Source organism: Cajanus cajan, chromosome 2, assembly GCF_000230855.2.
Source record: "Cajanus cajan strain Asha chromosome 2, NIPB_CcT2T_4, whole genome shotgun sequence".
In the NCBI taxonomy this organism is placed as follows: domain Eukaryota; kingdom Viridiplantae; phylum Streptophyta; class Magnoliopsida; order Fabales; family Fabaceae; genus Cajanus; species Cajanus cajan.
Window position 1 is genome coordinate 67,582,187 of NC_138518.1, and position 24,961 is coordinate 67,607,147.

At 32.7% G+C, this 24,961-nt stretch overlaps 2 protein-coding genes across 2 annotated transcripts; one reads left to right on the forward strand and one right to left on the reverse strand.

Annotated features, from left to right (window-relative positions):
• The first annotated feature begins 479 nt into the window (after positions 1 to 479).
• Positions 480 to 10,085, forward strand: LOC109808358 (subtilisin-like protease SBT5.3). The gene is made up of 10 exons (XM_020371334.3): positions 480 to 660; positions 750 to 859; positions 950 to 1,047; positions 1,122 to 1,286; positions 2,476 to 2,584; positions 7,416 to 8,045; positions 8,142 to 8,387; positions 8,605 to 8,719; positions 8,809 to 9,022; positions 9,334 to 10,085. Exons 1-10 carry the CDS (start codon positions 574 to 576, stop codon positions 9,879 to 9,881), a joined length of 2,322 nt encoding a protein of 773 aa, XP_020226923.1. The 5' UTR covers positions 480 to 573; the 3' UTR covers positions 9,882 to 10,085.
• Positions 10,086 to 11,065: 980 nt separating this feature from the next.
• LOC109808109 (serine hydroxymethyltransferase 4) lies at positions 11,066 to 13,754 on the reverse strand. Its single transcript, XM_020370955.3, has 3 exons — positions 12,611 to 13,754; positions 12,430 to 12,531; positions 11,066 to 11,549 (listed from the first exon to the last, which is right to left on the reverse strand). Exons 1-3 carry the CDS (start codon positions 13,677 to 13,679, stop codon positions 11,305 to 11,307), a joined length of 1,416 nt encoding a protein of 471 aa, XP_020226544.1. The 5' UTR covers positions 13,680 to 13,754; the 3' UTR covers positions 11,066 to 11,304.
• Between the last annotated feature and the right edge of the window lie 11,207 nt (positions 13,755 to 24,961).

Genomic DNA, 24,961 nt, shown 5'->3' on the forward strand with positions numbered 1-24,961 from the left:
TAAAAACAAGGAGATTAATAAAGTCAAAAAAATTGAAAACTGAAAAAGTATTTGAAAAAAATATAATAAAAGTGTATGATTAATATTGGGAAGTGCATGAGGCTAGTGAATAATGTGAGAAAAATGAAGCAGAATGGCTTAAGCCCAATTCGGCTAGGAATGAAACGAAACGAAACAATATTGCTTTCATTTGTCTTGGTTAGTTAAATTGCTAATCACATTAAACTCGAGGACGTTTCTGAATAACAATTGATGTTAACATTGACGAATCCCAATGGGATCATCAACTATTAAGGCTAAAATACACCTTTGATCTTTCCCTTTCTAATTAAAAAATAACAGAGTCCAACAATTTTTGCATACGACAGATATTAAATACGGTATTCTCGACTAAATAGGGTATCATATTATTGTTTTTCTATTTATAATAAAGCCACCATGGCAATATTATATTTGGCAATTATTAGCTGTCACATTAGCAAGGCTTGGCTTGAAGTTTTACAATAACGAGGAATGTTATGTTATCCTATAAAACCAAAGGTTGTGTTTCTGTTCCATTGAAGGCAAAAATCAATGAGGCCACCAAGTCCAACCATCCACTTTCTTCTCCAAATCCTTCTTACCTGTCTACTGCACACACCCAGCTCTGCACTCAAAAAGGTTAGGCATTGCAATTTGCACAATCTTGAAAAATATCCAATCATTTTGGTGTTGAATTTAACCCTTGCACCATTTTATTGTGTTTGTAGTCATATGTGGTGTACTTGGGAGCCCACTCACATGGCCCAGATTTCTCTTCACTTGAATTCAATCAAGTGACACAATCTCATTATGAGTTTCTGGGATCTTTCTTAGGAAGGTATGCCTAAGTTCAATTAGTATATTTAATTTATAACATCTTTTTTATTTTTTATGTCATACTGAAATGCTTGTGTTTTCTTCCCTCTAGTTCTAATACAGCCAAAGATTCCATATTTTACTCATACACAAGGCATATCAATGGTTTTGCTGCAACTTTGGAAGAAGAAGTGGCTTCTGAGATAGCAAGTAAGAACCTTATCTTCTGCTACTTCCTCTGTTCTTCCCTTCTCTCATTACCCTTTTGTTCAAACTGTTTGTAGAGCATCCCAAGGTGTTGTCAGTGTTTGTGAACAGTGGGAGAAAGCTACACACCACTCGTTCATGGGAATTCATGAAGCTAGAGCATAATGGGGTCATTCCATCTTCCTCAATCTGGAAGAAAGCCAGGTTTGGTGAAGATGTGATAATAGGAAATCTAGATACTGGTGAGTTTCCTGATTTGTGTGTTAAAAACTCTTGTTATTCTTTTATTATTATCATGTTTTAGTCTGCATCGTTGACTAATACACATGTGGAAGATGCTGAGTTCTCTATTCCCCACCAACCAATCTGTTTCTAGAGTTTTATCCCAAAAAAAAAAGTTGATTTCATAACATTAGTATATTATTAATTTGAATCTTGTCGTAAATGGGTTGTGTAGACCAGGTTTTTTCAATAACAAAATGATTTCTGAACACTCATGGGACAATTACATCGAGAGAGAAGCAAGTAGAAAAATGAACAATATCAATTAAGTGTATGTGAATATTCATATATCATTTCTCTTTTTATGCTCATCCTATGAATATTCATGCACGATCTTTCAAAAGTAGGCTGATATTTACATATGAATTGAACTCGCGAATTTGGTAAAATAAGCATTGATTAAAAAAATACATATAATGTGTGGATTAACAGAATAGAACCTTGGTGCAGATTTTACAAAATCCATTTCGAACTAATTACTAATTAGGCAATATTTGTCTAAAACTAATATGAAAAGGTCAGTGTAATGAAATTGCAGAACTTTATTGTTTTTTGATTACAAAGAATCGAATAAAGTTTGGTGATAAATGATGGAGCAGCCGACTTTCAGTTGTTTTATGAGAAACGGACCACCTTTAAAAGACAATATGGGCAAACATTTGTTTGTTATATCAGACTTTTGTTACAACTCTTAGTTTGTGTATTATGACATATTGACATGTCCATTATTTTAAATAATTTTACGAGTCATAAATAGGAACATAGGTGATAAAATTAGTGTTTGTCTTACCGTGATGCATGAGGTTGGTCATAAGTCATATTTTGATGGTAGATTATGACTTGTGTTAAATAAAAAGGTGTGTTCATTGGGGTGGGGCTAAGGTGAGAATAGTCCAAAAATGTCATGATAAGGTGACCAATAAGAAAATTGTTATGTGCATGTTATCATATTGATGTTCAAAATGTCAATGTTCCCTAAGTGCAGGCGTGAAAAGTGGTGGGGGCAATGAGAACCAAGATAGGACCATGATGGTAACCTTAAGGCAAATTGAATGAGAATGAGAAGGGTAGAATAGAAGTAGAGTCTCCATCTGCAATATGCTTATCTTGTTTTGTTTTGAGTTTTGACCACCAAGCCATTTTCTCTAGGTGTTTGGCCTGAATCAGAAAGCTTTAGTGACCAAGGCTTGGGACCAATTCCATCTAAGTGGAGAGGAATCTGTGATAACGGAACTGATCATACTTTTCACTGCAACAGGTACAATATTTTATTATTATTATAATCGTTGAAGCTTGAGAGTTGAAAATACTAATAAAGAATCCAAATAAAGTAGTAGAGTATTTAATTTTCTTAACTAATTTGCACCGCACGTTGGAAGAGTTCGTTGAATCTTGGGAGTTGGAATACTAATAAAGAATCTAAATAAAGTACTGTAGTAGAGTATTTAATTTTCTTAGTCCTTTAATTTATTATGGATAGTAATTTTTTCTTAGGTAATTATTTGATTTCCGACACCCTTTGCTTAAGGGCACGTACCCATCTTAAATTAGTGCTCTTTATTAGGTGACTGCAATGAAAGGGTTACGTACATTCCTTTGAAAGCAGCATTTTTAGACCTCTGTTTTTCGTTACCTTTTATTAATTGTTTTATATTACTTTTGCACCAATTACAATACAATGAAACTTGGAGAGGATTTCGTTCAATTCACTGGGCATGTGGCTCGATCTTTGAACGTTGACCATGTCATTTTATTTTCATTAACTAAAGAAATATTAAAATATTCTATAAGAAAAATCTTTTAAGTTTATCCTATATATATATATTTATATATATTAATATTTTTATCATTTAAGAAATATTTAATTATTATTCAATGCTAAATATACTTTTATTTTAGTTTTGGAAAATCAAGCGGACCAAAATTGAAGAGTTGAGGGGATGGGTAGATTAGAATACAATAATAGGAATCCATTATATTCTTATCATTTTATATCTAAGTTTTTTTTTTTTATATATATATTTTAAAAGGCTTCATTTGGGTTCCTGTCTCAGTATTAAGTAGAAAGCTATGACCTTGTTAAATTTTTTTATAAAAAAAGACTATTTTTTTAAAATATGTTTAATGCTAGTTCTATAACTAATTATGATAATTTCTTGCGTCATAAAAATTATGTTTAATTATGTATTTGATTCTTTAAATATGGAGGGCTAAAAATTTATTTTGGTCCCTTATAATATTTTTTTGTTTCAATGTAGTCCCACTTTTATTTTTTGTCTCAATTTGGTCCCTAACTAATTAATGTGTTTCAATTTAGTCCCAAATTAATTAATTGGTTTCAATGTGGGACTTCTGTCCAAATTATTTAAACGGAGTTAACTTTTGGCCACGTGGATGCCACATAGATGCATACGTGGATGCCACGTGGATGATAATTTTTGGCTAAAAACCTATTTTGGTCCCTTATAATAATTGTTTGTTTCAATTTAGTCCCAATTTTATTTTTGATTTCAATTTGGTCCCAAATAATTAATTGGTTTCAATTTGGTCCCAAATAATTAATTGGTTTCAATTTGGTCCCAAATAATATCAATAATATCATAAATTAATATCATAATATTTTATAATATATATTAATATACTTTATAAAAATATAAATATATAAGATGACATATATATTTCTAATTAATATACTTATATTTTTGTAAAAGTATATTAATATATAACAAGTTATATTAATCAAATTATTAGTTTATCTATAAATATATTAATATTATTGATATAATATCAAAAATTATAATATACGTTAATTTGAATAGATAAATAATTGTTTAATTTTAAAATATTATATATATATATATATATTAAAATTATTAATTTTTAATGGGATAAACTAAAATCGTACTATTATGATATTTGAGGGACTAAAATTGTTCAATTAAAAATTAAAGGACCAAAATCGCGCAATTATAATTCTTTAAGGACTAAAATTACTCAATTAAAATTTTGGGATCAAAACTGCACAATTGTAATACTTGAGGGATCAAAACTGCTCCACGTGGCCAAAAGTTAACTCCGTTTAAATAATTTGGACGGAAGTCCCAAATTGAAACCAATTAATATATTTGGGACCAAATTGAAACCAATTAATTATTTGGGACCAAATGGAAACCAAAAATAAAATTGGGACTAAATTGAAACAAACAATTATTATAAGGGACCAAAATAGGTTTTTAGCAAAAAATTGTCATCCACGTGGCATCCATGTATGCATCTACATAACATCCACGTGACCAAAAGTTAACTCCGTTTAAATAATTTGGACGGAAGTCCCACATTGAAACCAATTAATTAATTTGGGACTAAATTAAAACCAGTTAATTAGTTTGAGACCAAATTGAGACCAAAAATAAAAGTGGAACTACATTGAAACAAAAAAATATTATAAGGGACCAAAATAGGGTTTTAGCCAATATGGAGTATATATATTTTTGGTTCTTTAAATTTAAAATTTTTACTTTTAATTCTAAAATATTAAAAAAAATTATTTTGCTCTTCAAATTTTAAATTTAGCTTACCTGTCATAGACTCTCACAATTTACCCATCTTACCTGCATATAATGTTATAGCAAGGTTGATAGATACTCCTAGTAAAACCATGATACCTAAAACATTTTTTACAAAAATACGAAATACCTTCTTATTATTAATAATAAATAAAGGAAATAACACATAAATTTAATAAATATTTTTATTTTGAGTCTATTTTTTTAATATCATTTCTCTCGGTTTTACACATTTTTATTGAAGAGTTATTTTTAATTACACGGTTACATATTAGTGACAGTTATATCTGTTAGAATAGTGAAATTAGCCTAACTCAACCCTACAAAATCGACTTGTAAGGTGAGGGTTGCTTTCCACTTATATACTATTCACTATTAGGCTTGGTACGTGGATAAATGGTACCCTTTTTAATGATCTAGGATTGGCGAGACTTGGATTTTTTCCAATACAATGGTGGGTGGCCCATTTAAAATGGATCTAAATGGCTCTGATACCATCTTAGAATAATGGATTAAATCTTAGAATAGTGGATTTAAGTCTAACTCAACCTTACAAAATCGGCTTGTAAGGTGAGAGTTGCTTTCCACTTATATACTATTCAATTGCCTAATCTCTAGTCGATGTGGGACTTGAGATTTTTCTCAATACACCCCCTCACGTTGGTACGTTGATAAATAGTGGGTGACCCTTTTTAATGATCTAGGATTGACGAGACTTGGATTTTTCTCAATACAATGGTGGGTGGCCTATTTTTAAAGTGAATCTAAATTGTTCTGATACTATGTTAGAATAGTAGATTAAGCCTAACTCAACTCTACAAAACAGACTTATAAGATGAGGGTTACTTTCCACTTATATACTATTCAATTGCCTAATCTCTAGTCGATGTGGGACTTGGGTTTTTTCCAATACACCCCCTCACGTCTAGCACTATTGAACTTGGTATGTAGATAAATAATAAGTGACCCTTTTAATGATCTAAGATTGACAGGACTTGAATTTTTTCCGATATAGTGTGGCCCATTGGGTTTTTTAATATCATTTCTCTCACTTCTACACATTTTTATTGAAGAGTTATTTTTAATTACACGGTTAGGTATTAGTGACAGTTATATCCGCAATATCAATTTCTGTCACTTTTACGTATTACTCTTTTAATAATGAATCTGACTTGGTCCTGTCGGGTGAAGCTCTTTCAGTTTAGTTAAATGGTTCCATCAGCTTAAATCCATGATTGAATCTGCAAAAGCTTACATCTATTACTTATATATTTATTTTATTATGCACGTCGTAATGTTTCAAAGATTAATACCTACGTGCAAAACGTAATATTTGTTTTATTGCTCAACCGTTGTTCAATATTATTTTTTTCCAAAAAAAATAAATTAATTTGTGATTGAATTGAATAATCTGTTGATCCACGCATACATGATACAACAATCTTTCCTCCAATTTAGCATTTTTGAGAAATGTTTTCACACTCTCATTAATTCTTTTTTATTTGTTTATTGCTAGTTAAAAATTATTAAAACATATTGTTTTTAACTTTTAAATCTTTCAGGTTGTTTCTTTAGTTTTTTTCTTAATTATACTTTTAATTTTCTTATAATATCAAATTTTTAGTTTTGGTCCTTTTAATTTTAATTATGTAATTTTAATATCTCAATTTTACAAGACTATAATTTTAATCATATATCTTGTTGAATGTTCATCCTTTTTTTTTTTAAAATTGTTATATTAGTCATGATTTAATATTAAATAAATGACATCACAATTAATATTTAATAATATTACATTAAATTTTACTAATAATTTTTATTTTTATCTCATAAAAATGGTAAAATATTATAAAAACATTATTAAAATAATAATTAAAAGTGTAAATTAGTCTAAATATTGTTAAATATTAATCATTGTATCATCTATTCAATAATAGGTCAGGACCAATATTTCAACTTTAATAGAAATATCAAAATTATGAATTTAATATTATAAAAGATTAAAAGGGTAATTAAGCATATTTTTTAAATCATATTTTCAGTAAAATAAGAAATTTTTATGTGTTTGCTTAAATTATTTTTTTAAAAAAATATATTTTTTTTATTGAGAAAACTCATCACCTTATAAACATTTTATTAGTTTTATCTAGGTTTAAATTTTTCTAAATAATTATTTTTAAGAAATAATTTTTATTCACTTTTAACTTTCTAATTATTTTTAAAATTATTGTTTTTATAATTGCAAGCAAATTAAATTTGATGAATCTCTTTTGATTTAATGACAAGATTATTATAATTAATAATTTTAAACAATAAAAATAATATTAAAAATAGAAAATAAAGGATAAAGCTTACAAATAATATTATATGTAGTGTATTTTTATTATTATAATCTTATAATGTGATAATTCGATTATTTTTTCCACATTAGATTAGTAACTCAAGAGACAATTGTTATTGTCCGAAAATAAATTGTTGTCTGCTAGAATTTTTGTTTTCCTTATTTGTTGTCCACGAATGCAGGAAGCTGATAGGAGCAAGGTACTTCAACAATGGTTACGCCTCCGTGGCGGGCCCACTCAACTCCTCCTTCGACTCTCCACGTGACACGGAGGGCCATGGCTCCCACACCCTCTCCACCGCCGCCGGCAACATGGTGCATGGCGTCAGCGTCTTCGGCCAAGGCCTCGGAACAGCCAAAGGTGGCTCCCCCAAGGCCCGCGTCGCTGCCTACAAGGTCTGCTGGCCCCCCGTCTCCGGCGACGAGTGCTTCGACGCCGACATCTTGGCCGCCTTTGACATGGCCATCCACGACGGCGTCCATGTCTTGTCCCTCTCCCTCGGCGGCTCCGCCTCTTCTCTTTTCAACGACGGCGTTGCCATCGGATCCTTCCATGCAGCCATGCATGGCATCCTCGTCGTTTGCTCTGCGGGTAACAATGGCCCTGCTGATGCCACTGCGGAAAATCTCGCACCTTGGTATATCACTGTAGCTGCCAGCACCATGGATAGAGAGTTCCCTGCGTATGTCTTCCTTGGTAACAACGTTGCTCTCAAGGGCGAGAGCTTATCCCCTACAAGATTGCCTCACAAGTTCTACCCCATTATTAAAGCTACGGATGCTAAATTGAAGAGTGCGAGAGTTGAAGATGCGTAAGTATCAAAAGGTTGGAACTGGTTTATGTTTTATATGATTAGCGTAGTGCTGGATATATATGGTGAATGAAGTTTATGAGCATATATATGCAGGGTGCTGTGTCAGAATGGAACGCTGGATCCCAACAAGGTGAAGGGGAAGATTGTGGTATGTCTCCGAGGGATAAATGCAAGAGTGGACAAGGGAGAGCAAGCTCTCCTAGCTGGTGCTGTGGGAATGGTCCTTGCTAATGACAAGAATAGTGGGAATGAAATTTTAGCTGATCCTCATGTTCTTCCTGCTTCTCATATCAATTTCACTGATGGTCTTGCTGTCTATCATTACATCAACTCAACCAAGTAAGATATCTACCATTCTAGTCTTCCACTTAGCAATAACTATACCGTGCTTTAATCAGAATGCATGTATTGCTTAAACTTGCAATGTACGGTCAAGTAAGCATAGGAAAATGATTCTAGTTTTTTGTGATTTGCTATTTTTTTATATGAAGACCACAAAAGGATAATCAATCATGTATCTCGGGTTCTTGACTACTTGAAATTTATATATTGCTAGGTCCCCAGTGGCGTATATTACACATCCAAAGACACATTTGCATACTAAGCCTGCCCCGGTTATGGCAGCGTTTTCATCAAAAGGACCAAATACTATCGTGCCAGAGATCCTTAAGGTGTCTTCTTTACCAACAAAGTGTAAATTTGCCTTGCAATTTTTTGTGATGTGTAAAGATATCTAACAACTCTTTGGCATAATACTCAGCCTGATGTCACTGCACCGGGAGTGTCAGTTATAGCGGCCTTTACTGAAGCCGAAGGACCAACCAATCAAGTGTTCGACAAGCGCCGGATTCCTTATAACTCAATCTCAGGCACATCCATGTCATGCCCTCACGTTTCAGGCATTGTGGGACTGTTAAGAACCCTGTATCCTTTGTGGAGTCCTGCTGCTATTAAATCAGCAATCATGACCACAGGTGAGATGTTCTTCAAGGTTTCTCAATCTTCAAATCCTTTTTCTCAAGCCAGTCTAAAATAAAAAGTTTAGATGCAGTTCCATAAATATTTTCGGTGATATTCTTTAATCAGAATTGGAGTTTCATCTTAATAATCTATGTTAATCTTTAAAAGAAACCTTACTGAAATGAATCTCTAATTTCGATTAAAAAATAGTATTGAAAACACCTTTAAAATTGTGTTCATAAAGCTTAGCATTTTATAATATCTAGACATGTAAATTTGATTAATGAGAAGTAAAATTTGGTAATTTGTCCTTTGCTACTTTCAGCTACAGCACTAGATAATGAGTTGGAGCCAATACTGAATGCTACTGATGGCCAAGCAACAGCATTCAGTTACGGGGCAGGACATGTTCAACCAAACAGAGCAATGGATCCTGGGCTTGTTTATGACACAACAATTGATGATTACCTTAACTTCTTATGTGCTTTAGGTTACAACGAGACACAAATCTCTGTGTTCACAGAAGGTCCATATCAGTGCCGCAAGAACATTAGTCTCCTAAACTTAAACTATCCCTCAATCACAGTCCCAAATCTCTCTGGTTCAGTGACAGTTAGACGGACATTGAAAAATGTTGGTTCTCCAGCAACGTACATTGGTCATGTTCAAAGCCCAGATGGAATCACCGTTTCTTTGAAGCCTAGCATCTTGAAGTTCAAAAATATTGGTGAAGAAAAGAGCTTTAAATTAACCTTCAAGGTCACGAAAGGAAAGGCTACAAATAACTACGTGTTTGGAAAACTGATATGGTCAGATGGCAAGCATTACGTCACGAGTCCAATAGTTGTGAAAGCCATCTTAACTAGAAATTGAAGTAATCGGTGCAATTAGCTCATTTGCATTTCTAATTGATTGGTAGCGTATTCTAAATTTGAGCTTCTTTGGGGGTTATCTCCTCTTGCGTTGATTGATAACAAAGAAACCCACAAGTGGATTTCTTTGAGCATATATTTTACCTGAATGGTCTACTTTTAGTGTGCTTCCAATGAGAAATAAAACATAACACGTTCATCCTCCTAGTTATAAAATTTGGAAAGTTTCTTACTCTAATCATATTTCAAGCCTTACTTGTTGACATGAAGTTTCTTTCATGACATTTTAAAACTTCATCTTTGATGCAAGAATATTGGTTCATACTTCAACTTGTGTTGAGAATATTGTAAATGTAAAGTTTTGACTTTGTAGTAACAAAGTGAAGTACTACGAGATGAAATAAATAAAATGTAAAATGCTGAATATACACGGTTTGCGATGTTTGGTACTGGAACTACTGTGTGTCTATGTCTGTGTCCTCAATACCAAAAAAAAATTGTCTGTGTCCTTTTTGGTGGGTTTAACTTGTTGAGTCAAATTCCTCTGAGTACTACTATGCGTTTCAATGACAACAAACCTCTCGATAAAATAAAAGATTACAAGCTTTCTTAATCTATGTTTTACAAGATCTTAATCGGATTGAGAAATTAAGATTGAGTTTTTGACTCATACGTCATCAATTGACAGTTAAATGCTCACTAACTTGCTAAAATCTTTTAGAGGATTATTCTATGTCCCTAGATTTCTATATACAATTAAACGGTGAAAACTTTGCATTAAGAATTTGAGTCAAGTTACAAAAACCAAATCAACATCAATCATCGAAATAAATTTCACTATCGTATGTTACTTGATTCTGATAACTTTATAATTTATGGGTATGGTTGATTGTGATATTCTATCGTATCAATTAAAGAATCTACTTTTTCTTGCTTAACTAAAATTCATGGGGGGTGATTTGGGGATAGGCGATGGAGCATTGAAACATGAGAGAGGATACATTATTTGGATGTCCAACATATAGAAGTTGGGCGCAGTGTAAACAACCTACAAGGATAAAACAAAAAGAGAGAGAGATCTCAAAAGCCGATAATCTTCCTTTTCTTGATCAAGTAAAACTCATGGTTGTCAAGATGTTCCATTGCGCAATATTTGTTGTAGATGAAATCATGAAACATACTAGCTTGGAAAGAAGAGAAAGAAAGCACATGTATTATTTTGACTGTTGATAAGAAAAAAATATGATATCAATCAAGCTAACAAAATTAAACTTGAAAACAAATACAAGGAAACTTGAAACAGCATCGCGTTAAACCCTATCACTCCCAGAAAGGAAGATACTTATTTCCTTTTTTCTCCATTTCTGCACATTGGGCCGAACTTGGAGCGACACAATTAAGTGGAGAGTTGTATATGTTTGAACCTAATCCTTGTACTTCATTTCAGATACCAGGAAGCCAGGCATGTCAAACGTGGCAGAGAATTTCTCAACATCAGCTTTGAGACCTTCAATAGCCTTGTTGTTGACGAGACCCTTGTTGAAATCCTTGAGAAGCTTGCCATGCTCCTTCTGGATCTCCAGTGTGAGAGTCACAGCACGGTGAAGGAACTCACCAATCTGCTCAAAGTCCTTTTCAACCAAACCCCTAGATGTCATGGCAGGGGTACCTGGTCACACAAACTCCAGTCAGGCAGGCACTCATACTAAACAAAGACACAAATTTAACTAACATCTGAGAAAAATGCATACACAAGTGGGGGAAAAAAGCATTTTGGCAACACACCAAAATAATCCACTTCAGGGAAAAAAAAATATATATTATGACAAACAAAATAACACTTAGTTACAACTGATTCGGCAATCTTATTGCAAAAACATGTTTAGGCCAGTCTGCAAGCTTAAGCCAGAATTGGCACACATTTTTTAAAGCACCAAAAAGTAAAAAACACATCTCAGATGCGATTTTAAAGCTTTATGAGAAGTGAAGCGTTTTAATGTTTGGAATTTGGATCAAAAAAAGAAACAAGTTAATAGTAAAAAACTTGATACAAAAAAAAAAAAAAATCCAATGCAAAAGCAACCTAAAGTTGTTTCAGCTGAGAATCAATTTTAGACTTGTAATCAATTCTTTGACGTGAAACCAAACATGTGAAAGTCTATCAAAAATCACGTTTAACTGGTATTTGAAAGTGATTCCAGAGAATCCAACGTAAAACCAAACACGAACTAATAGGTAGCTTCTACATCTTAGAAATTATTTCTTATTCCTTATCAGATTTTCCAAACATGCAATCCTCAATGAAATCTCTTTGAATACTAATCTACAACTCACCAAGATACCTTTACCCTGTACCAATTCATCAAAAACTGAACAAAACTCAAATGAAGCTACTTGAGGTTTTAGATAATATTCTCGGAACAGAATAAGAATTTCATCCCCTAAATAGACCCACTTATAATAGAAACCTTTATAACATAACCTCGATTTCAATAACAACATAAATAAGAATATAGTGGTAGCACATTAAAGAGAAGTAAGTTGGTTACCGATCCTAACTCCTCCGGGGGCCAAGGCGCTGCTATCACCAAAAACAGCGTTCTTATTGACGGTAATGTTACAGAGATCACAGAGCTTCTCCACCTTATTCCCTGCAAAGCAATAACAGAAGGAGTTAGATTGTAGAAATGAGCAACAAATGAGAAGAAAGATAGGAAGCGAATCGCGCACCAGTCAAACCAAGAGGTCTGAGATCCCACAACACAAGATGATTCTCCGTTCCACCGGTGACAAGGCTGTAGCCTTTCCCCATCAAGTACTTGCCGAGCGCAACCGCATTGGCCTTGACCTGCTTGGCGTAGGCCTTGAAGGCGGGGGTGGCGGCCTGCTTGAGCGCGACGGCGAGGGCCCCGATCTGGTGGTTGTGGGGGCCACCCTGAAGCGAAGGGAAAACGGCGAAGTTAATCTTATCCTCGAAGTCGTAAGCGGCGTTCTCGGGCTGGCCCTTCTTGGGGGGCTTGGGCCCCTTGCGGTAAAAGATCATCCCGGCCCGGGGCCCGCGCAGGCTCTTGTGCGTGGTGGTGGTGACAATGTCGCAGAACTCAAAGGGATTATTAGCCTCCTGCGCGGCCACAAGGCCGCTAATGTGGGCCATGTCGCAGAGAAGCAAGGCCCCGCACTTGTCGGCGATTTCCCGGAAGCGCTTGTAGTCCCAGTCGCGGGGGTAGGCGCTGCCGCCGCAGATTATCATCCTAGGGCGGAAGTCGAGCGCCTTCTCCTCGAGGCGGTCGTAGTCGATGTAGCCGGTGGAGGAGTTAACCTTGTAGGGGAGGCTCTCGAAGTAGATGGAGGTGGCGGAGATTTTCTTGCCGCCGGAGGTGTAGTAGCCGTGGGTGAGGTGGCCGCCGGAGGGGAGGTCGAGGCCCATGATGCGGTCGTGGGGGCTGAGGACGGCGGTGTAGGCGGCGAAGTTGGCCGGGGAGCCGGAGTAGGGCTGGACGTTGACGCCCCAGGATTGGGGATCCAAGTGGAAAGCCTGGAGGGCGCGTGAGCGGCAGAGGTTCTCGATCTGGTCGATGAACTCGTTCCCCCCGTAGTAGCGGTTCCCCGGCATCCCTTCCGAGTATTTGTTCGTGAGGGCGCTCCCCAGAGCCTCGATCACCGCGAACGACGTGAAATTCTCCGACGCTATCAGCTCTATCCCCCGGCTCTGCCTCCTCTTCTCCTTCTCGATCAGGTCGTGGATCTCTGCATCCACTGTCACCAAGGGCGCGTTGCCCCACACGCTCACCGGATCCATTAATCTTGGAGATGGAGATTATGAATATGTGAATGTGATTATGTGTGAGTGAGCGAGCGAGTGTGTTTGAATGAACACCAGAATGGGTGTTTTAAAAGGGTTCCCACCTTATGTGAATGGACACTTGTAGCCTCTGTTAGTTACTTGCAGGTTAATTATGTCCACTTGTTCCCCCCTGCTTTCCTTTACTACCAACCAACCACTCCATCTCATCCTAATTAATTTACTATTACATTAAATTAATTAAGTGCAACAAAATATATCAAACCAAATTAGCTTAATTAGCTTTGTGAAACATGGGAAGACCTAAATTTGGAAGAAAAAAATAGCTTAAGCATCAGATTTCCTTTAGCTCAATTCTCAATTCTCAATTCTCAGTGTTGTGGGTGGCAACGGGGTTTGGTGGGGGCAATATGGACAATTTATTCCCCCCCGAGTCTTACCAACCCTCCCTACTGCACCCATGCTGACGCTTTCCTTCCACCACACCTTGCTTCATTAACATGGGGATTGTTTGTGTGTAGGTAGGTTTATGAGTATGACTGGGAACTACTAAATATTTCTTTTTCCCCCCACCAATAAATTTTGATTTATGAAATTGTGCGCCTTAAAGAATACAATAGGTCTATGTTTTTAATTTTGATTTAACATTGAAGTCAATGTTTAGCATCCATATTCACCCAAAATCACATCACAAGAACAACTTCTTTTGTCTTCACCCCCATCAGGTCAAAATATATTTTTAAACATCTTTGAAGATAAATTAATTACTGGTAACATTTCATTTACTGTGCACCCAATAATGCACCTACAGAATGACCTGATGTAACAAGGTTTTTATCCTTTAATTTTTTTGTCCCCTATTCTTCATTTATGTATATTAGTTATTGACACCGACTTTATTTGTACTATTTAGGTTTTACCCTTTTTCACATTTTATCTATGATAATAAATAATCAATTCAATGTAGTGAAATATATTTTTTAAAGAAAAACTTTTTTAGCCGTAATCATTAGAGATCTCATATGTATTATCTGGCATCATCTGTAAAAGAAATGTTATCAAGATTTCTTTTCCAGATGGAGAGAGTAATATGGCTTGCTAACAACTTAATTTGGGGGTTAAGCACTGAAGCTGAACCACTCCACCCAATTTTGAACATCCTCCCAAACACGTTCTTTTCTTTCTGTATGACAAACCCTTGCATCTTCCGTCATTGGATTGAACAACTTTACCAACATGGTCAGAAAATTGCAGTCCCAAATTTCTCGCATAAATGAGACAATTATTTCATTGAGTGGGAAGCATTTTAATTTCGTACTTCATAATTCCAACTTTGATGTTGTGCTTGACTTTAAATCGATCATTGGCCATTGCCAAAGCCTCTCAATCACGTATGTTATTTGCGGTTGGCACGTCCTAACTTCTAAGTCCTCAATTACCTACCTGTAGTTTTTAATTTATCACTTACTTTATGATGCTCATTAATGTGCTCCCATAATTTCATGATATTTATGTTAGAACGTGGGACAAACTGCATCTTCAAATTGCATCTAGATCTACCAATAAAACATTGGATGAAATAGAATTTCACTTGTACTCCCTCTATACTTTAGATAAGAAAAAACTAATTCCACATATATTAAAGAAAATAAAATCTTATTATATAAATATACATTATGATATTTCGAGAGCTCAAGTTCAGATGTTTCGATAAATAAAATGGATTTTGATAATAAAAAAGGAAAAAGTGTGATGCATTATGAAGTAACTATTATGATCATTTGATAAAGGTAGTCACCTCAGACAGCGAACAAGAAAAAGAGAAGCACATGGGTTTTTTTTCTTGGATACATGGGTTATATTCTTTTTCTTAATGGTAATATTCCTTTTATACTACGAAGTACGAACATGTTCACGTTCCCAGCACCAACAGTACTGTACTTTACTTTTAAAAAATAATTATTAATTATTATAATAATCAAATCTTAGTCATATATTAATTTCCCTAGATCGCTCAGTCTTTTACGATGAATGCGTATAGAAATGGAAGGCCACTTTTCTCCTTTCGTTATTTTTTAAAAACCGACGCAGGTTTTAAAGAGTCTTGAGCTGTACTTGTGTGTTCAACGTGGCTGTCAATGACAACATTCAGGTTTTGTATCTGACTCATAACTTCAACCTGATATCGTGAAAAGTTAATTAACAACAATATTTATTTATTAGTGTTACGGCTCTAAAAGTCTCGTATTATTTAGAAGTAAAAATTATCAAAAATTAAGAGTAGTTTATAAATATCTTTTCTTCTTAATTTATTGAAGTATATTTAAAAGATAAAATCATGACGATCCAATAAATATCAAAGTGGACAATACTTCGAATGCAGTGACCTTAACGATAACAGTGAACTTACAGTACTAGGCCACTTTTGTCCCTTAGTATCGAATGGGGGACTTGTTCTGGTATACCTAAAATTATGATGACTCAACGAACATTAAAGCGGACAATATCTCAGATGTGATGATCATAACGATGACAGTGAACTTACATTAGGAACAATTAGTATACCACCCTGACAAAGTCGGAGGACAACCTCGGTCACAAGATGAATGACTAATCTCGATGTATATGTCTGACCTACCCAAGATTACTACAAATTGAGAAGGGCATATCGGTTGAAATAATCCTAAATTCACCAAGGTACATACATATAACCAATAACTAACTTAAGCATCGGAGTCTCATTTGCATATACAACCATCATCTTGGAGTGACCAACTTGTGAAGCTGAGGAGACTCATCAATTTCATCGGAGAGGTCGTCCCTAGACCAATCTCAAGTGAGAACAATTAGTATTTGAATCAATACATTGATATAAATAATTATTTTTATATGATTAAATTTATAGTAGATAAATTGCATTGTATATTCCTATAAAGAATGATGTTGTAAATGTGAAGAGAAAGAAAAAATAGAGATACGTGAAATCTGATGAAACTGTGGAGTTATTAATGTAATTTACTCTTTTAAAAGTTGAAAAATATCCAATAATGAGTGAATTAAACACGAAGGATAGCAACATAAAGAGACAAGTTTAATGTAACATTTGAACCAATTTTTACGGGCAAAATAAATTAATCCAAAGGGCACCTAAACCAAATGTAAAACATGTATGAATGTCCGGTTTTAGAAAGCTGATGAAGGAGGAGCATCCACAGAACAGAAGAAGGGTCGAAAGCAACACATTAGACATGGATCTGTTGCGGTTGCAACACGCCGAGTCATGCCTCGGTTCGGTAAAAATATCTTCTCAATAATTGTCAGTATGCGGGGCCCAACATTTTTGGTTGGTTCAAAAGGCCACACCTAATTAATCTCCATTACTTGGACCACACCTTCATTATTATGTATGCTGTTTTCTTCTACATCACAGTGTTTTCGGATTCGGACATGCACATTCACTTGGCTTGCGTGCAACATTTACTATTCCTAGTTTCCTTTCATTTTCAAAAATGTACGAGTAGATCACCGACACACATAGCGCTTGAAGAGGGTGTTATGCTTCACTCATTTTGACACACCGATTAAAAGATGGCAATCAGATGCAACTATTATGCTATCAACCAAAGGTATAAAAAAATATGCATCAATAGTCACCTCATCTCCCTTTTACTTGGACTATCAATACCAACTTTGGATTCATTTTTCATCCATCGAATATGTTTTGCTATTGTAAGTGATTGGTATAGTAATTTGTGGAATGCGTAGGAATATATATTAAGATTATCACAAAATAGTAATGCATGGGAATATATTAAAAATTAATTATGAAAAATAGTTTATACAATATCGTCATTCAATCGAAAATTATTATGTTTAAGAAATTCTTTTATTTTTACAAAAACTAAAAGTCATGCATATTACAACTTGTAATTACTGTAGTTTATAATGTAAAACCATTTTATAATATATTTTGTTTCGATTATAAGTTTATTGTCATCGTTTTGTCCTTGAAAAGACGCATCAGTGAATTAAGGATAAAATGTTATAAATTACTCTTAACCTCGATTTCTAAGTAATGTGCGACTTTTTAGACATATCAGAACAAGCCCCTCAATCGATGTTATGGGTTAAGAATGGCCTAGGACCATAAGTTTGTTGTCATCATTAGAATTATCGCATTCGAAATATTATTCATTTTAACACTCATTAGATCGTCACGATTTTGTCCTTAAAAAAATACATTGGTAGATTAAAGAGTGAGAGTATTTGTAAATTATTATAGCCTTGACTCTTAATTAAAAAGGATAAAAAAAATAAGTAAATTAATGAGAATGGAGAAGAAAAATAAAATATAGCAAGAGTTAACAATTAATGAAAAATAAATTGTGGATCATTAGGCAATTATAATTAATAAAAATTAATTTTATTTAAATATCTTAATTACATCAAAATTAAATAACCATGTTACCATTAAATTGCACAATTTGTTGTAAACTTGCAGTCTACATTTCTGTTTTGAGATTAATTTTGAGTATAATCTATTTTAAGATTATTTGATTGAATATCTAATAAAATATTTTAATTTGTTGCAGATGATAAATTAAAATAAAAATATTCCTAATTAATTATTCAGTCAAAAATCTTTTATTTCAATCTTCCACACCTAATCATTATACTAACTCTAATGATTTATATTATATATATAATTAAACACAATCAAATAATTTAAAATAGTTAATTAGCAAACTACATATTAAAATTTACAATTATTGATTACGTGTTAATTATGTTTGATTAAACTAATTAAATGCACTTAATGTAAAAGTTAATTAGCAAACTACATATTAAAATTTACAATTATTGATTGCGTGTTAATTATGTTTGATTAAACTAATTAAATGCACTTAATGTAAAAGTTAAATCAGCACCGTACCTTGAATTTAGGCAATTTGTTGCATACTATTGTTCACTAACTTTAAGTTCTTTTAATTAAATATTTAAATAAAATAATCATTAAAAAATATTCCACTCATAAAAAAAAGATAATAAAATAATTTAATTTGCTGCGAAAATTAAATCAAAATTAAAATAATACTTTTGATTTTTAATTGATTATTCAGACTTAATAATTAAATTTTATAATTAACGTTTAATATAGAGATATACTCTCTTCAATATTGTTTTTTATAAAACCTAATTAACTAACTTGTTTTAATTCAACCAGTAGTATCGAGTTATAGTCCTAAATATGTTGCATATTAATGTTCTATTACACTAAGCTTAAATTTTATTTTATTTTTATCTTATTGGTTATAAACAAAATTAAGTGTGTTTTATAATTTAGAATCATAATTTATTACATTTAAGGGTTTCTTTCTAATGTTAGACTAGCTTTTAAGTATGTAACAAATGTTTTTTTTATACAAGTTTCTTATACATTAATATATAGTACTCATTAAACACATTGCATACTAAACATAAGAGGTCCAACAGTCCAACTTGTTCCATTGAGAGTCCGTTAGACTATATTTTCAATTTCGCCTCATCTAATCCGTTGGCCTCAGTCTATTTTATCATCCTTACTTAGAATAATTAATTAACAAATTATATATCAAAGCTAATAATTAATGATGTAACATTGTACATTTTGTTAATTATTGTTATTTTCTTCCAATAATCATGTGTCATGGTGTATTAGTGTTAATTTGTTATTGAAAAATTATGAGAATTTGGATAATTCTCATGAATTTAGGTAATTTAGAGGATTTTTCTAAGTAAAGGTCTAGTTTAACCTTTAGGAAAATGTATATAAAGTTTCTTTAAGAATTAAATTTCATAAATTCATTGTTAAGAAATCTAGAAAGATAAACAAAAAAAAAGACTTTGAAGCTCTAACTTTTCCTTCCTTCTTTCTAGCCTTCCCAATTGTGTAGCAGATTGTGGTTGGGTGTTTAGTTGGTGATTTAAAGCTATTGGAGTTGAGAATTGGTGTTGGTGCGGAGCTTCGAATGTTGCTTGGAGTTCATCTATTTTTTATTCTTTTCCCTTGGTTCACTTTGATTTTGAGATAAGGGAAGCTAAAATCGATTCATTGTTGATTTGTTAAGTGGTATGTGTCTTGAATTCTTTAGATTCATGGCTATTTCGATGAATTCGAAGGTGGAGATTTTGTATGGTACATTTTTTAGGCTTTGGTGTGCTTAATGGTATGTTTATATGAAATGCATGATTTGATCGTATTTGTTGTTGCATGTTATTCAAAGTGGATCCAAGTTGTTGATGATGTATATGATTGGGTTGTTGCAATACATGATGGATTTCCTTATTTATAGGTGAAGGGAGAGTCAATTCGTGAATCTGTTATGTGCAAATTTCATTATCACAATGGGCACGTCTTCATGGCATTGGATGTGGCTCAAATCAAGGTTTCTCTATCTCACTTGTGTCGAGTACATGATTGGAGGCATTGATCATGAGGAGAGAGAAAAGCCAATGACATGGTCATGTTAGTTGTGGTTTGAATGACACTGGATGTAAGATGAGAGAATCACCTTTGACTTGGTGATAATGGGCCTTGGGTTATTAGGTGCCCATTGACCCAAGACAAAACTCTCTAAGTTGGGGGTTGTTGAAAACCCTTCGTGGATAGTTAACTCTTGGAAATGGATAGTTGATTTTTTTCTAGGATTTTAGTTGATGCAGTATATGGGTTAGGTCGAGGCATATCGATTATAAATGATTACAATATAGGGGTCAGGTTGAGCTATAATAATTACAAGTAAACAATGTTGATTCGTATATGGGTAAAGTTGAGGTATACATGTACAAAATGACCAACCAAGTAAGGTACAAGGTTGGGGACTTAGTTCCTAATTAAGTATTGGAAGGGTGTAATATTTGAAAGGTAGTTGATGGGTTAATTTCATGGAGAGCTTAGTGTTACAAGCTAATGTCGTGATAGACTTATACCTAAGTTGTTCTACCCTGATAGTAATACTATATTTCCGAGTTTAAGTGAAAATATTCGAGAAACCATCTTGTTAGGGGTTGACATTTTAATTGATCTAACAAACACATTGGATATGAAAATGACCGGTTTGATTCGGTAGGGTCAACCCACTTAGACTATTAAGATGTGATAGGATATCTTCTTAGGTGAATGTGTGTCGATGAATTAGTTGTGATGTATGAATATAATGTGGTGTGAGTTGATATTGTTCATATGCATGGTATGAATATCTTGTATGGTATGATTGTGGTTGATGTTTGAATTGCTTTGGTGTTTAGCTTTCAAATATGTTGGTGTGTTTGTTGATTGTAGGCATGACAACGGGGCGAGGCAGGGCATGTTTTATGTTCCCCGCCCCCGCCCCCAATACTTGTTGGAGATAAAATATGGGTATCCATCCTCACCTCTGACGGGGTTTGGTTTCCCCGCCCCACCCCCGTTCCTGGACCTTTTTACTCTATTTCTAATAAATATGAAAAAAAAATTAAAAAATAAAAGAAAAGCAAGATGGAGACTAAAGAGATGAAGAGGAGAGAGTTATGGTTGCGTGAGGTGAGGTTCATGACTCTAAGAAAAATGAGACTAGGGTTTCTAATTTTGGTTTATATATGTAAGGGTAGTTTTGTAATTATATTATTAAGCTGGACGGGTATAGGGGCAGGTATTAACATCCCCGTCCTCGCCCCCAATTTTGCCAACTGGAAAACCCAAACCCAAACCCGGTCAACACAGGTTTTTCCTGTCCAAATTGGGGCGAGTACCCATAAGGTCAAGTTAAAATATCATGCCTAGTTGATTGTTGTATGATGTGGGTCATGAGTTGTTGATTGGACATTTGTTTTCTTTGTGATTGAAACTACAGTGGTCATGATTTTCATGGAAGTAGGGTAGGACTAGCTAGAAGTGAGCTATTGGAGCTTCTGTTGGGCCATATGTTGTTGGCGGTGTAGTCCTTGACTACTTTTGATGATCTATATAGACGTTGCTTGACCAATAATATATGATTCTATTTTCATTATTTTGGATTAGTATACACATACATATATTTATGTGTCTCCGCATGTAAAGAGAGAGTTGTACATATATATAGGTGATGGTAATATATTAATCATAAGTATTTATAATAGCTTTTGCTATAGATGATTTGTAAGTGTAATGGTCATAACAAATCGTTAAATCTTATACCAAACAAATTTATTTTAATTAATCTAGCTTATAAACTAATAAAAAGAACTGATAAATTTCTCATATATTTTTTCAAACACAAGACAATATTCAAAACTTTGAAATATAAATAATTGACAATGAATTATGTCTTTTAAACATGTTACTTAAGTTTGATTTATGAATTACGATCACATATTGAAAGTTATGTTTAGGTAAGATTTAAAATTTAATTTTAGTAGTCTTTAGACTTAAAAAATCAATCTTCGAACACTGATCGAATAAAATTCCCAGTACACACGGAAATTAAACTAAAAACTTTGACACTATACTATATCCAAATTAATTCTTTATTAAAAAATACTTGTCTATTTTAGTCTTGAAAAAAAATGACGATAATATCAAAGAAAGAAAATAAAAAAAGACAAGATGATAAGTAAGGTGAACAAGGAGAAACATCTTATTGATCAACGACCTAGCTTTAATAATTTAGAGGTAGATAATAAGTCAAGATAGCAGATACTCTCCATTTTTTTTTATTTCCTTCCATTATTAAGATTTTATAGTAAATGAAAGAGAGATAATTCACACATAATATATTAAGAATATACGTATTATTTGTATTTATTAGAATTAGAGGTTGGGTGAAGTGTATGGAATGTAACCAATCCAGCGCAACTGGGTGAGTCACATACAACGCCAAAGGACATGGATACTACCATTGATGGAATTAATTGGAACCACAATTACCATTAGTCCTCTAATCCTTTCCCCATCGATTGGAATCCCTGTTATCATGTCTTTTACTCTTTCTTTCCTTTCTGGTCACAATCATACGTTAAACATAAAGATGGGGAAAATATCCATGTCGTGTCACTCCATCAATGATGGATTTAATTTGAATAAAGTTTCAAAAGCAGAGCCGACCCCATATATTTTAACGTTTAAAACGAGTTTTTAAGTTGAGTCTTCTAAAAAAAAAATGAGAGAATGACAAAAAAATTAATAATTACGCATAAAAAAATAAATTTTTAACAAAAAAATTACAATACGGATCCAATCCTAGTCCTTACAATATTAAACCGTCTTATTTGTTTATTTATCTTTTACAATCATAAATCACAATAAGAAGGAGACTTTTTATTCAATTAATTTCAAACATTTATTTTCTTTTGTCTCAAAGAACTGTTATTTAAATAAAGATATTTTAAAGGGAAATGTTAATATACTCCCACCTATTTTTTAGTGGGAGTGTGTTAGCAATCTACACCAAAATTTTAGGACAAAAAAACCACTCATTTCTTTTGATTTGGTTAATTCGTACAAAAGATATTATAGTAATTTAATTTAATTTAAAATGAAAATAAAATATTTTCTCTCTCTTATTAATTTCATTCTCCAATTCATTTATTTTTTCTATTAATTAATTTTTATTAGTTCAGAGAGAGGGGCAGATGAGAGAGAAATGAGTTAAAAAATAAATTTAACAGGAGAAAGATAAATAAGTTAGAGAAAGAATTTAATAGGAAAAAGAAATGAGTTGGAGAAGAAATTTAATAAGAGAGAGAAATAACTTGGAGAATGAAGTTAATAAGAGGGAGAAAATATTTTATTTTTATTTAAAATTAAATTAAATTACTATAATATCCTTTATACAAATTAACCAAATCAAAAGAAATGAATAGTTTTTTTGTCTAAAATTTTGGTGTAGGCGGTTAACATACTCCCACTAAAAAATAGGTGGGATTATATTAGTATTCTCCTATTTTAAAATATATAATTAATACAACTAGGAATTAGGAGAGTCTTATATAAAGAGACAAACAAAAAAGTGAAAAAAATCTTATATATAGAAACAACACGAAGGTAGTATTAACTAACAATTAGGAGAGTCTTATATATAGTATTTCCAATTTAAATATAAAATGACCTTTAAGGAAATATTTAACAACAAGTATCAACTACAACACAAGTTTTAACAAATCACAAACTCCCCTTACCTCTAGTCAATCATCCAACAAGAGAAAAAGACAATGAAAACTCTACACAACTGCGACTCAAAAAGCCCTACTCTAAGAAGCTCAACTACCTTATAGGCAACTTAACTCTTAGAGTTTGTTGACCCTCAAAACTCTAAAACAACAACCATAAACAATAAAGCAACAATTAAATCACATATCACACATAATTAAATTAAAACACCTAAAAATACAATGTTACAATAACCTCCATTCTTTATTGCATTGTTGATTTTTTAAGTATAATTTTGCTTCTATTTATTTATTATTTTCAGAGTTCAAGACTACATTAATTAAATTTTTTTTTTTGTCAATTATACTATTTCTTGCATAACTTTTAATTAAATTACATATTAACAATACTTTAATTGCATTTCTTAGTTTGTGCATAATAATCTTAAACAAATATTAAAAAAGATTGAAGGAGGTATTTTTGAAGTTCAAGTTAACATTAATTTTTTTTTTGCTATTTATATCTCTATTTCTGACATAACTTTTGATTAATTTACATATTAACAACTCTTGAATTGAATTTCTTAGTTTGTGCATAATAATCTTAAACAAATATTAAAAAAGATTGGAAGGGGATATTTTTGAAGTCCAAGTTAACATTTTTTTTTTGCTATTTATATTTTTATTTCTCACATAACTTTTAATTAATTTACTTATTTACAACTAATTTATTTATTAACATTAGTTCATATGATTGGTATTGACACGTGTCTTTTAATTAGATTATCTAAAATTTAAATTCTAATTTTGAGTATGAAATAAACTAGATGTGAATATCCACATTGTGTATATTCACATTCTCAACATAGATTTGTGACTGATTTCTACGTGATATTTTGTATGAAAATCATGATTACCAAAAAATTTGCATTTATTGTGAAATATAAATTCAAAATAAAAAAAATCCACAACTACTGTATTTTATATAAAAAAAATTAATATATATTTACTTATTTATGTACCAATACCTTAAATGATAATTAAATAAAACGGATGCAGTACCTAAAAGAGTCATAATGAAATATATTTGAGTCATGTCTCCATTCTTCCATTCTTCGTTCAGTTTATGATAATGG